The sequence below is a fragment of the Amblyomma mixtum genome, chromosome 5 (assembly GCF_055824585.1).
Source record: "Amblyomma mixtum isolate Tamu chromosome 5, ASM5582458v1, whole genome shotgun sequence".
Taxonomy (NCBI): Eukaryota; Metazoa; Arthropoda; class Arachnida; order Ixodida; family Ixodidae; genus Amblyomma; species Amblyomma mixtum.
In genome coordinates, this window is record NC_143016.1 from 114,877,157 (window position 1) to 114,891,389 (window position 14,233).

General features: G+C 49.8%; 1 protein-coding gene and 1 pseudogene across 1 annotated transcript in view; both read left to right on the forward strand.

Annotated features, from left to right (window-relative positions):
* The window catches only part of LOC149343407 (uncharacterized), a 41,292-nt gene extending 35,546 nt beyond the window's left edge, over positions 1–5,746 (forward strand). The window contains exon 10 of the mRNA XM_089542386.1: positions 5,292–5,746. Within this exon, the coding sequence (XP_089398512.1) occupies positions 5,292–5,676 (385 nt within the window). The 3' untranslated portion in view covers positions 5,677–5,746. The remainder of the gene's footprint in view (positions 1–5,291) is intronic.
* Positions 5,747–7,412: 1,666 nt separating this feature from the next.
* On the forward strand, positions 7,413–13,715 carry LOC149343408 (uncharacterized; annotated as a pseudogene).
* The last annotated feature ends 518 nt before the right edge of the window (positions 13,716–14,233 follow it).

The following is a 14,233-nucleotide window of genomic DNA, read 5'->3' on the forward strand; positions in this document are numbered from 1 at the left end:
CTTGTGACCATCAGAAATTTTTTGTTATTCTAGAGGGCTGATTAAATTCATACACTAAGGAACATTCTCCAATATATGACCATACATTAGGTGAATTCATCGACCAGCGTGAATCAAACAGATCGTGCAAGATGTCGCTTCAGCTTCATCGTTTTCAGACCCTTCCTCCAAGGAAATACTTAAATTCGTACTTCCTCCATGATCATAATTTAAACTCACACAATAAAAATGAATGCGTGGACCGCAGCGAATAATATACCGAATATTTGACCGCACCATAGAATACCGAATAATAATGGAGTACCGAATAATAATGCGGGAACATGATATGCGGGATCAGTTATGCATGGCAAGGAAATCGCTGGGCCGTCCCTTGCAAATGCCTTCAACCAATATTTCACTGAAGTTGGATGCAGTCAGTACAATCCAGGTATGTCTAGAGTTTTGGGCAACAGGCTAAACGAATCGATGTTTCTTGAACCAACCGACGAAGCTGAGGTTTACTCGGTGTGCAAAAGTTTAAGGAACACGACAAGTCTTGACCCAAGTAATATTCAAAGTTTACCTGTAAAATACGTACTACCTTTGATCGTGCCATGCCTTACACATGTTTACAATACCGCGCTTCGCACAGGACGTTTTCCCGCTGCCATGCAGGTGGCCAAAGTTGTGGTTATTTATAAAAAAGGTGATAAAAACGTTCTAGGAAATTACAGGCCAATATCTGTACTACCTTTTTTCTCCAAGGGGCTAGAGCGAATAATGCATCGACGTTACTACAATTTCCTACAGAAGCACTGTGTAATAGCCAACTGTCAGTATGGATTCACAAAGCATAGATCAACTGAGCATGCTCTGCTTGATCAAAAAGAATACATATTAAATAACTTCGAAGCTCAACACCTCACCTTAGGCGTCTTTGTAGACTTTAGCAAAGCATTCGATACACTGAATCACGAAACTCTGTTTAAAAAACTCGACCACTACGGTATACGTGGCCACGCCCTCTGCCTCATTCAATCGTATTTCAGTGCTCGTCGCCAGTATGTTGCTTTAAATCACTGCTCTTCGGACTTGTTAGCAATAACAAACGGCGTGCCCCAGGGCAGCCTTCTGGGGCCGCTCCTATTCAACATATATATTAATGACGTATGCAACATCAGTAACTTAGTTAAATACATCATATATGCTGACGACACCAGTCTATTTTTGTCCTCACCTGACATCAAAGAACTAACTAGCACCGCAAATACAGTTTTGTCATCATTATCTGAGTGGTCATCTTTGAACTCATTAAAAATAAACAAACTAAAAACTAAAGCTTTATTGTTCCATCCGAAGGGGCAGCATATAGGCAGTGTGCCACCACTCTATTTCGACAACGCCCCCATTGAGTACGTGGAAACCTTCACATTACTCGGAGTGGTATTTACTGCTACTATGTCGTGGGACGCTCATGTAAGCAAAGTGTGCCTATCCCTTTCCAGATATATTGGGATAATTTCGCGAAATAAGCATATTTTACCCGCCAAAACTAAGCTGAATCTGTACTATGCGTTCTTTTATTCTTATGTATCGTATTGCTTCCTTGTATGGGGACAAACCACAGCATCTAACATCCAGAAGCTTCTAGTACTGCAAAAAAGAATACTTCGCGTAATTGCTAATGTACCGTATGATGCTCCGACACGTCCTATCTACCAGCAATACAGAATGATACCCGTAACAAGAATGTTCGATTACAGGTTTGCATCCTTCTATAAAAAAATAATAGCCGAAGACGACACATTTCTTTCTAGCATTGTGACACTTACACCACATCGGACACCGTATATGACACGACAGCGTATCATCTATTCATTACCACGATGCAGAACAAACTATGGCTTTTCCACACTAAAATACATTCTTCCCAAATACTTGAACACGCCCTTTTACGACATGTTGCTCAGCATGTCTGTCTCGGCTATTCGAAATGTGTTTGCAAGCTAGGTCCCACAGTATGCGTACCCATGTATAGAATTCTATTGCATTGAATCGTAAATGTTGTGTAAAAATTTTATTCTGTTGTGCGGAAATACTACTTGTCCATGCAAAATGAAAACAGTTTCCTTTCATGCATTTATTTAAAAAAAGTTTCTTTTTATGCACGTATTTAAAAAAAAATGTTTCCTTTTATGCATATATTTACATGCCTTGTCTCTCCGTCTACCTTGCGTTGTTACCAGTGTATGAAGTAACCATCATAGTCGCTACCAAACTGCCTCTTTGTAGGGGTGGCGAGGCTTGTCAAGCGGTCGTAATGACTGCTTTTTTCTTGCCGCCCTCAGTTTTTGTAAAAAAAGCTGAAATAAAGTGATTGATTGATTGATTGATGTTATGCGGGAGCATGACAGATTTGCGGTGCGCACAAAGGGTAGAAGGGGAATAAAGGACAGTAGCGACAGAGAGGGAGCACAAGTCAGCGACAGAAGAACAGAAGAGAAAGCTGGCACGTCGGTGTCAGCGGCGAGAAGAGGCGCGGCAGTAACAGTGGAGGCGTCCAAAAGAGCATCACACAGCGGCGACAAATCAATTTGAGCACGTGCACTGTCAATGATGGCGCACTGCGTGCACAGAAAGTCCCACCCGAGGATGATGTCTTGAGAGGAGTGGACGAGCACGAAGGACTCAGTGGCGTAGGAGAAGCCTTGGATGACGAGGCGGGCAGTGCACACTGCCAGAGGCCGAATGGGGTCAGCGCTGGCGGTGCGAAGCGAAAGGTCAGAAAGCGGCGTCGTAGCTTTGTTTAGTTTTCGCCACAAGTTTCGACTAATTATGGACACGGCAGCACCAGTGTCAATAAGCGCGTCAATAGGAACACCTTCAACGAGCACTTCAATAACGTTCACAGGAGCGGTAATAGAGCTTGAGACGGTCTTGACGGCGCAGTTCTTACCTCCGGAACTGCGGCGTCTAGTTTTCCGCTTGGAGGGTGGTGACCGGACGTGCATAGGAGAGAGCGAACGGCGTCGAGGAGACGGCGACCGATGGTTTGAGTTGTAGGGGTCGGAGCGAGACGGAGAGGGATTCTGAGGTGGCAGGGGAGAAGACAGGTACGGAGGGCAATGGAACGTCGTGCGTCGGCGAGCGCCCGCAGTCGTGAGGACCGGATCCGCGCGTGCGGAACCAGCGGGCCACATGACCAGCGAGACCGCAGGCATAGCAAATCGGGTAGTTTTCAGGGGTGCGCCACGGATTCATAGGGCGGGGACCGGTGCGAAGCAGAGGACGGTGAGCGAGTGGCAGTGCAGGGGCGAGCTGCTGCTGAGGGTCACGGTGACAGGTGGCGCATAAGCAGGAACAACCGGTTGAGGCCGTGGCCAGACGACTCTTTCAGCATTTATGTCAGCGGTGCAGTGGCCAGAGGGGGTAGATTAGTGGGCGGCAGGACCGCAGCTACCTGTTCCTGGATGACACGCTGAATAGAAGGTGAAATTGATGGCGTTGGGGCGGGTTGGCAGGTAACCAGCGATAATTGACGGGCGACCTCCTCCCTCACAAACTGATTGATGTGCTGAAGAAGGGTCGTCCGATCGTGAGCAGGACCGTCTACCGCCAGCTCGAAAGGGGTTCGTCCGAGCAAATGTTACGGCGGGTGACATTACTCTGTTTGTGGAGCTCGTCGTAGTACTGACACAAAGAGACGACATCGAAGAAGGTTTGAGGATTTTTAGACGCTAACATTTGAAGCGGACGTCTTCAGTCTCTTTAAAAATGTGTCTGATTGTCACCTTCGCTCATGGATGGACTTATACGCTTACACAAGTCAACGACGTCTTCAGTGTAGCTTCAGAAGTTCTCGCCGTGCTGCTGGGCACGACTGCGCAACCGTTGTTCGTAACGAAGTTTTCGGACAGCGGGGCGGCCGAAGACGTCAGTCAGGCTGGTTTTGAGAGCCACCCAGGTAGTAAAATCCGCTTCGTGGTTACGGAACCACAAGTTGGCGACCTCGGCCAAGTGGCAGGTGACGGTCCTGAGCTTAATGGCATCATCTCATTTGTTATAAGCACTCACGCGCTCGTAGGAGGGCAGCCAGTCTTCTACGTCGGTATCGTCTGTGCCACTGAAGATCGTAGGGTCGCGCTGAGGGACGGCCCCGGAACAGATGACAGCGGTGGGGACAGGCTGGGCGAGTTGGGCCTGGTTGTCGGACGTCGTGGTAGAGCCTGGTAGCCTGGGCATCGTGGCGTAGCTCCAGGCGGAGTGCAGGCAGCACCTCCACCAAGTGTAAAGACGCAACTAGCACAACTAATGCGGACGGCCACGGTCATTGTTCGAACGGTGCCGCTCAACAGACCAGCGTTCGTGAGCGCAAACCCGAACTTCATCAGCTTCGTCTTTCTTCCTCGGCGCTAGCCGCTGGGGCATCAAACCCCACTCTCTGTCTTACACTTCGTTTTTTTTTTCACAGCTGGCCTCTGAAAAATGGCCCTCGAATTACATCAAAGCCGCACTTTATCCCACAGTTAATCAATTGAATACACGGGCCCATGATAGGAACAAATACAAATCCTCAAGCTATATAGAAGAGAGCTTCAGCGGCCACGATTCTGCGTCTGCGTTGTGAGTTAAGGAAGACAATGACGTCAGAAGAAATCGAAGTAGCCAGCCTTCTTCCAAAAAAGATTGTTTCAGCGCCCTTGGCACCCGTTGCATGCATGTAGGACACTCGAGTTCATTTCGTACGCATCGTCTTGGGTGCCACCCTGTCGCCGCCTACCGCGCCACAGTAAAAAAGTTGCGAGGACACTTTGGCAACTAAACTGAGAGGCGAAAGCTGAAAACACTATGCCATGATGACTTCCGGTGGATGTGACGTTATACCATTCCCGTGGCTATACCGACACATAAATTATGCATCTTTCGGGAATCTTAAGTGTTAATTACACTTAATTACACATTTTTCAATCTAATTTGACACAAATCTGACGTTTCTCCGACCATTCTGCGACAATTTTCACTATGCCGGGACGAATTCTGGTGGATGTGTTGTCACACTGTTTCCGTGGCTATATCGATGTCCACCCTGTTTCGGCGCAATTTCGCCATTTTTGCCTATAATTAATTAACTAGCTAATCTACAGTCATCAAACTTGGCTTCTAGGTTCATTTTTCCTGTTCTATCTGATGCAATCATTGGTTTTTTCTAATTTTTTTAGTTTCCGAGTTAAACACGTGTGACACACTTTCTTAACGGACGATAATATGAGCCATTAAAGGCTTTCGCCTTAAAAGTGCTCCCAATGCAGGACAGCGCAGTGTTGGCAGCGGCAGCTCAACACAGCCGAACCGACCGGCAGCATCGCCGCAGCAGAACCGGGCCTCGAGCGGTCTCTGTTCGTCTGGAGCCGGGCGGTGCGAATCGCCTTCGACGCGCTGCGGGGTCTCGTAGAGCGGCGCGCCCTGCGGCGGACGCGGGACGTGCGCGCCGCCCAGGAACACTGGCTGCTGCAGCAGCGCGTCTTCTTTGCACGCTTCTGCCTCCTGGCCTGTTCCTCGGCCGGGGCCTCGCTCGGCGTCGGCACTGTGGCTCGTGGGCGGCGCTGCACGCTTCCGCTGCTCAACATGCGTGAATTCCGCACCGCCCACAACTGCACCGTCCGAAACGAGACAAGCATCTGCGGCGACCTGTGACGACGTGCTCACGTCGCGTGTTTTCTTTTGTGAGCGCTGCGGAGTCCGTGAATGGCGTATGCACACAAAGATCTGGGAAATTGGCCACCGATATTCGTGTGCACCGAACTGAAAACCGGCTCGTCCTTGAAGGACCTAAATCTGGAGTGTTTCGAAACTTAGTAGAATTATGGTCCTTTGCATATCATCCTGTGAACTGCAATAATCGCTTCTGTATTAATGAATATGGAATAATTACTTGTGTTTTAATGTCTGATTATTGTTCATTTCTTGCAGTTTATGGAGAGCTTGTGTGTTGAGTGGAAGACTTTCGTGTATATATAGCTACCGAAAGCAAGGAATTAGGCTTTATGGTGCGCAGGGTGGGGCCACCTAGCGCACCATGAAGCCTGAAAAATTCTGAAATGCATTTGAAAAATTCTGAAATAATTTTAAAGAGAATTTGTGTAGCAAAGCTCATCAATTTTTGTAGATTTCAAGCTCTCCAAACTCTAATAAATTGCTCTCATTTGTTTTCTGCGCTGCATTTCAAACACACAGACGTAGTATGCATGTGTTCGGTCGGTCCACAGAGAAATCTAGTGATGATTTATTTGCATTCTGTTTAGTTCTTAAATGTGGTTAATGTGGCTTAGGAGTGCTATTTTGAACGCTGCACCTATGCATTGTTAACTAGGATCACAGATGCTATTTTCAAGGAAAACGTACCAATAAGAAACCTTTAGAATGCTCTAAGGGCCTTCGAAAACTGCAGATTTTAGTTTCGTTCGAAGACTGAGATTGAATACGTATAAGGTAGTTTTTGGTATTCTGTTGCTACATTGTAAAAAAAAAGAGCTCAGCGGAGAACAGAATGACAACCTGCATGTAAGGTAGTGTGTTCAAAAAGGAAAGGTAATGTACAATTTATTCGAAGGGAGCCTCCAAGGTGTAGCACTCCGGAACAATTTCAACCTTTTAGATCTCTTGAAGTAGATTACCTTATGAAGAACGGGTAAGTTCGACGGGTTGTAGGGGCCATTATGTGAAATGTTTATATTCTATTAAAGGTACAGTGAGCACCACTATATTCAACTAATGTTTTCGCTAAAAATTGATTGTTTGGCTCTACATGAGTTTCTGGACAAGTTTGCGGCAGCATGACGCATTTATCACCAAAAACTAAAAAAATAAAATGTTGCAAACCCCCTCACCAGTCGATTCAAACTTGTGACGTCCTTACCCAAAATGGCGATCTTTAAATTTTCAACTGCGGTGCCCTGACCGCTTTTTCCACATTCTTCAAAGCTAATTTCAAGTGAAAAATACTCTAACCTTCTAATGAAGGCCACACTTGCACTTGAGAAAACTAAATGGACTAATCTACTGTTGGCTTCACTCGCGGCCGCTTTTGGTGAACGCAGTGTATGGTGTTCATTGATATGCATTCGGTCTGTGGTGATGTGAGCTGGATAACCGTAATGCCGCGTGGTTGACAAGTGCCGCTGGGTTCATATAGCTAAGTCTGCTGAAAATCATTTTGGAACGAACTTATGGAAGCGCCTAGACAGGCCGCCTCCTTATAACGTTGGCATGGATTGCTGATTTTCAGCAATTCAACAACAGCCATCCAAAATTTGGCGAGAGGCAGAATATCTGTGACAGCCGCCCGACTGCTGAATCGTGCCAAGGGTGATGGACTAGGAAGGCGGAAATTGCGTACCAGCACACTCGGAAACCTTGGGAGCGACCCACGAATGTTCGAGGTTTCATCAGCTGAGCAGGTGAGCCAGGCGTTCCGGTGACGTCCACGAGAGATGGGCTGGTCTCCTTTTACGAAACTGGAAACCATTATAAACTGGAGCGGAGGATTTATCCGTCATCGGAAAGCAGTTGGCCCAGGTGGAGGAACCCGTCTGGAGACGATTGCAGACTATATCTTTCCTCAATCCGACGTGTTGAGTAAAATATACCGGTAAGAGGTTCAGCCAGATGGTGCCAGAAGCTTACAGCCTATGATCACATCTTATGCGAGTGTAGCAGAGCGGCGCCATCACGAGAATATCATGCGTGATCCATCTCTCGAGCAGTGGAAGGACGTCGTGGCCAGCTCAGACCCGGTCGTCCAGACCATGGCCGTGGAGTGGGCCACTCAGGCCGCTGTCAGCCATGCGCTGATGGCCATCTAACACGGAATCGTGTGCACGTGCTTTATCACGCAATAAAGTTTTGCCATCTATCCATTGTGGGTTCTGATGAAAGGAAAACGCGCGGTAACTGTCTCAAATCTCGATGGACATCTGAACCGCGATGTAAGGGAAGGTGGGAGTGAAAGAGGTAGAGAGAGAGAGAGGTGCCGTAGTAAGGGCTGCGGATACCTTCCCGACGGCACGAATAATCTCAGGAGCTCAACCTTCATGTTAACCTGAAAATATTCGAAAAACAATAGCACTGTTTAGCTGAAGATTTATGCAGCTGCAAGAAAGTATTTTCACAAAACATCTAACGGGCAGAAATGATCGCAGTCTGCTAACCATCACAAAAATTTGGCGACCCGTCGGGGTGGCTCAGTGAGAGAACGTAGAGGGTGAGAGAACGTAGAGGGTCGTCCGCTTTTGTGTTGAACGCAGCTCAGCGTGGCCATGCTCTGTGGAGCGCCTGTGCGTGCGGCGCGGCTGTGCATTGAAGCAAAGCGGTCTATGCGCAAAGAGGACTAGGGGAGGTGTTTCGCGTTGTGTGCTACAGAGATGCAGCGCAGTGTTCTTGCTTTGCTGTGAAGTACACTTCAGTAAACGCCAACGACTGAGGGTCTGAAGCTGTGTTGCAGAAAAGCGCACTTCAGTCACTGCACTATATTGGACAGTTTTAGATCGCCGGCAGTAAGTGTTCCACTCAGCCGAGAATTCGATCGTTATCTGCGGCACATTGTGCAGTCCCCGGTCTGGCCTTGATGAGCCCAGTCTATAAACTGCATAGCATGGTAATCATAATTCAGCATGGCTCAACATAAGTTGCCATAAATAACATGATTTAGCATTACTTCTCATGACTAAACAAATACTATGGCTCATCATGCCTTAACATTACAATAACGGCTCAGTAAAACATGACTTCGGGCATTTGTTTTCAAGCATTAATTTTCTGTTGGCAACAAAAGAATGGTAAAGCCATGAGCAAAAGTGGAGAGACCACGGCTCCGGGCACGGGAGATGCTGCGGGGCCACACCATGGCGCTGCTATATCGCGCCGAACACTAGCTGCGAGAGTGCCCCGAGTGACGACAAACTGCACCCTCGCTCCCGCGCCGGTGCTTATCACGCTTGATACATTTCTAGCGCGGTACTCGACTACTCTGCATCTCACGGTCGAGACAAAAGGAAGCGCGCATCGCAAAGCGCCTAAAGACTCTGAAGGGAAATTAAGGCCAACTGCTCCCCTCCTACGTATTCGGCGCGCCTTGACGTTACGCTTCGATGCCGTGCCTGTATTGGCATGCTGTTGGTAGGCACATACGTCTTCTACTCGACTCCTGAATCATCAGTCAGAGACGAGTGCATCGAGGCGTAAAATGCCAGGCACTGTGGATCTTTGCTTTGAACACCCCATTCAAATAAGTACTCAAAATATTTGGCAATCACAGGCTCTATCTGTGAGTGTCAGATATCTGAACGTAGCATTCAACTAACGCTTAGTTGCGTTGCCATTGACAGCAGTTGCACCAGCAGCTGGGCGCAGCATCGAATCATATAGTGATGACACAACGTCGCGGCGAGCTCGAAGAGCCCTCCATTCTTGTTTTACGGCAGTCCACATTAGATAAGCTGTAGCCGTGCGGAGATCCCTTGCTGCAAGTTCTTTCTTGATCAGCCGTCGCACGTTTCCCATTGGGTACCGGCCTGCACCTACTGGTGGCCACTCCAGAGCGCGGATGCCGAGCTCTTCCAACGATGTGCCCACGAGGCGATCTGGGTAAACAAGACTACGATCCTGCTGGAAAAGGAAGCAGTCATCGCTTAAGGGGCCACCAAGCACGTAGAGGACCAGCTGCTCGTGAATGATGATACTCTACGCGGAGGCGTTGAAGCGGCCTTCGATATGCACAACAAGGCCAAACCATCCTTTCTTATGACACCTCAGACGCTGACAGCGCACCTGCCACTTGACAGGACGCCCGTTGTGTACTCGTGCAGGTATCTATAAAACAGGAGGGTGGAGGGAGACATAAAGAGAAAAGCAAACAGTTAACACATGATGTCGTCAAAGCGCGCCGAAAACGGCGGAGGAGGGGAACAGTTGGCCCTACTTTCCCTTCAGAGACTTAAAGTGCTTTGCGATGCGCGCTGCCTTTTGTCGCGACCATGAGCAGTAGAGTAGCCGAGCGCCGCACAAGAAATTTATCAAGCGTGATAGGCACCGGCCTTTCCCACGGAGAACGGTCTCCCATTCCCCGGACGCAAGCTCTGTTGGCGCAATAGTTTCACCCTCAACGGCGTATTCCATCTTGGCAAGTCTTGGGGCGAGCTCGAGAGCGAGCGTGGGTCCCAACGGCACGAACGCCGAGCTGCGTTCAGCGTATGTTAGGCCTAACCCACGACGTCCGTGGTTGGTAGAAGGTCTATTGACAAAAAGTGGGCGAACCTGGTAAAAGCCGGTGTCCGTTAGCACGAAATGACGATTCGGATGCCTTCCTAAAAGCTTTAGGCCCTGGGGCTGACACTATAAGCCAGAAAGTGGCCGCCGCTGCCGGGTTCGAACCCTGGTACTCCGGCTCATTAGCCGAGCGCCTTAACCACGGAGCCACCGCGGCGGGTCGTAGGTGAGCGCAAAGAGCGGATAACGACGTAGGTTGCTGCGCCCCACACCGTGCACATCGCGGCACTCTTCTGCTCTCTAAATGTGCTGCGATTAACAGTGCCCATGTAAAGGCCTGAAGAAGGCGGGTGAGCGGCTCCTTCTCCGCCTTCTCACCATTACATTTCTGTGCCCAGTAACACTAAAACATTTTGACCCCTCCTTTAGCGGCAGCTGCCCGCAATGTAGAGGGGTGTCTTCGGACACTTATCACATGGTGCGGGCCTGCCTCTCCAACCCGGCTATTCTCCCCATCTCCAACCCAACCCGGGAGGACTAGGTGGCGACCCTGCTCCGGCGGCACGACTTTCAGGCCCAACAAGCCTTAGTCGGGCGCGCCCGGGCGTTGGCCACGGCCATTGAGGCCCCAAACTAGGGACCTCCACCTAGTGTTTTAAGGATGGTTGTGGTGAAAAACATTTTTAATACTCAGAGAGAGTTTGGGGATCACAAAACCCGCTACACGGTCGGTATCCTTAGTCCGGGACACCGCACGATGAGGCCCCGTCTCGCGCCCGCTTTACTAGAGGCCTTTGGGACTCCAGTGTGGTGCAGTTGAGGAGGACAGTCTCCCATGCCTCTCGGGTGGGAGGAAGGGGGAAGGTGAGGATTCTGAGTACATGCCCACACCATGTGAAAGATATCGCAATCTCTCCACAGTGCGGGCAGCGCCCATCTGTGTTCGGATCGAAGTGTTTTGCTATGGCAGGACAGAAAAGAGTTCCTGTCTGCAGGCGCCGCAGAGTTCGCTCCTCCGCCTTACTGAGCCTCTTGGCAGGTGCCGGATAGAGACGGTGGCTGTCGCAATAATGAATTAGGATTTCGTGGAACCGCAGAAGCGGTTTATGAGCTTCTGAGGCAGTAGAGCTAGGATGAAGAGCACGGTGTGTGAGCGCTCTGGTGGCCGCATCAGCGGCTTCATTGCCTTGTAGACACTGGTGGCTAGGAGCCCAGATCACTTTTGTGCGAGTTGGATCGGCGGGAGCACGTCTTAGAATTTGGGAGGCAAGAGGTCATATTTCCCCTGCAAGATAATGTTTACAGGCCCGGGGAGAGTCTGTGATAACTGTTCTCGATTTTTGGATCAGCGGCAGCGAGAACTATTGCGACTTCATCCACTCGTGTTGAATTTGGAGCCCGAAAAGATAGCCCATCGACATTCAATCACCGGTGGACTACGGCAGCCGTGTAGAATCTCGCGGACGACGTCCCTGTGATGCCCACGTAGTAGACGCCCTCTTTAGATCCATACTGCCTCTCAAGCGATTGAACCCGCGCTTGTCGTCTGCCTTCATGTGAAGCGATGTCCATGTTACGCGGGAGCGGAACGACCGAGAGCATGTGGCGCCACAGCACCGGGTATTTTCTCCGTCCCCTCTGGTATGCATGTGTGTTGGATGTGTGCGCGGTTTAGCAGGCGGCGCCCAGGAACCGTCTGCCATAGCCGCGTATATTGGTTCACGAGCTGGGCCTTCCGCAACTCCTGATAGGAGTTTACCACTCCCAACGCCTTCAGTTTAGCGTTGGAGGTAGCCACCGGAATGTCCAGTGCTCGCTTCGTTGCCTTCCTGATGATGGCCTCAATGCTTCGGTCCCTTGCGGGATGATCCAAACATACCCTCCTGTCCTGTCCAAACATACCCTCCTGTACCCTCCTGACACCACCGTGTCAGTTGCAAAACGCTGTCGCCATTCTGCTGGGTCATTATGGCGCGCGGTCCCTTACTGCTAAATGCTCGGAGCCATTATATTATATCCTCGTTCAGGATAAGTACTATTGCACGACGCTTACGTACTAGACGCTTCGCACTCAGTGCGCTAGCCGGATAACACACATGCCCAGACCACAGACACCACCTAAGCACTGGTGCACTGGGCCCGGGTTGCGTCCATGGCTGCCTACCTAACATTTAGCAAAACTTGCCATGTTAAGCTAAATGACACCATAAGAATCGCACACACACGCACAAGCCGGCAAGTATGTGTTTGTCTTCTGCGGTTGTTCGGCTTCCTTCGCTTGAGCAAGTTTTGCAACCACCCATCAAATCCTGTGTTTGCATCATGCATCGTATTTGATTGAAACGATTACAGTTCGAACTTTGTGGATTCTTCTGTGCCTATTAGTAATCACTGTGGATGTGTCAGATATTGTTGTCGACTATGATTGTCACATGGTATCTCGGCATTTTTCATAGCCTATGAGGAGGACGGCTGCTGTAAGGCGTTGCCGCTTTCGGCCTCCTTCCTGGAGTGTAAATAAGACTTTTGTCAGAACTTTAGAGTCGAAAGGTGTCTTCTGGGCCATGCTGTCGGGCTCGTTATCCGTCTGCGGTGTTCTGAATCTCGTTAAAGTGATATGATCTCTCGTCCCCCCGCCTCCGAACGTAAGACTTCCACGAGTGCTGCAACAGGCCCACTACGCGGCATTGAAGCAAACCCCTTCGTTTCCTTAGCTTTAACAAATGATGCACAACTCAAATAAATTTTCGTTCAATTTTCTCACAGCATACGCTACGAGATACCACTACAATTACGCTAAGGTAACCCTCAGAGGGCCGTCAGAAATGTCCTTCTCACCGGTTACTTGAGAGACACCGAACGCCTGCACGGCCTGTAAGTCTTACTCCTCCAGACCGGATGTATAGTCAACCTCTCTCTTTCTCGCTCACAGACAGAGTACCGGCAGTTAAAGGACATCGTGGCCCAGGCGGCGGCGCCGGCAGTGCAGGAACCTTCCGCCTCAATGGCTGCTCTGCTCATCGAGTGGGTTCCCGGGCATGTGCTCGACTCGGAGTTCGTGCTGCGCGTCACCGACGACACGCACGTGCACGTGCGCGCCGCGATAGCTGCTGTGGACCAGTTAGCGGGCGAGTCATCCGGTTGAACCTCGTACGTTCGCATGTCGTCAGATGGCAATAACCTAGAAGGCTGCGCCTATGGCCAAGTCGGAGGTGTTCCAGTGATTGCAGCCGGTTTTTGCCAACGAGCAGCCGAATGGAGACGAAGGGTCGTTGGTTACGGGGCGCCTGGCTCGAAGGACGCGTCTGAGGCTGGTGTACCTCGAAGGCATTGGACCCTGCCATCGTTTTGAGGAAGCACTTCTGCAGAAGTGGCTGCGGGAGGGCAACGTTAACTTCTCGCATCTGACGCTGCATGGTTGGCAGCCGGGGGAAATGGCAAGCCTACATTGGAGCCTTTTGCAGCGCTGACCGTGCAACGTTATCGTGGGCGTCGACGTGTGTGTGAAATAACTATGCGTTGAAAGACTATAGAGAGAGGCAGCGAGGTCGACTCATGCTACTTAGTCCGTGAGCTTGTATATGTGCCGGCCGACTTTAGTGCTAACGCAAGGAGACTCGTTAAATAGAAATAAGTTTTTCCGAACCTCCACTGTCTACTACCATCTTTGTGATGTGTGAATATTGCCTTGAGGACTTAGCATACGAGAGGAGCTTTCGGCGCTTCGAATGGAGCTCGCCGCATTCTCATTAGTCATCACGAGACTTGCCGTTCATTATCGTGAGCTCCAAGGTTTCAGATAATAACGTGCTCTAATGCGATTGAAATAAGATACAGCTGCTGAGTGACAGTACTTCAGGTCAAGTTTATATGCGTCAGAGGCATAGTGCAGCATACCGTAGCGGTAAGTACCGCGGTGGTAACGAAAGTTCTGAACGCAGTACTTTGCTCTTTGAGCGAGATGCATTATCACATGGCCAGTGCAGCA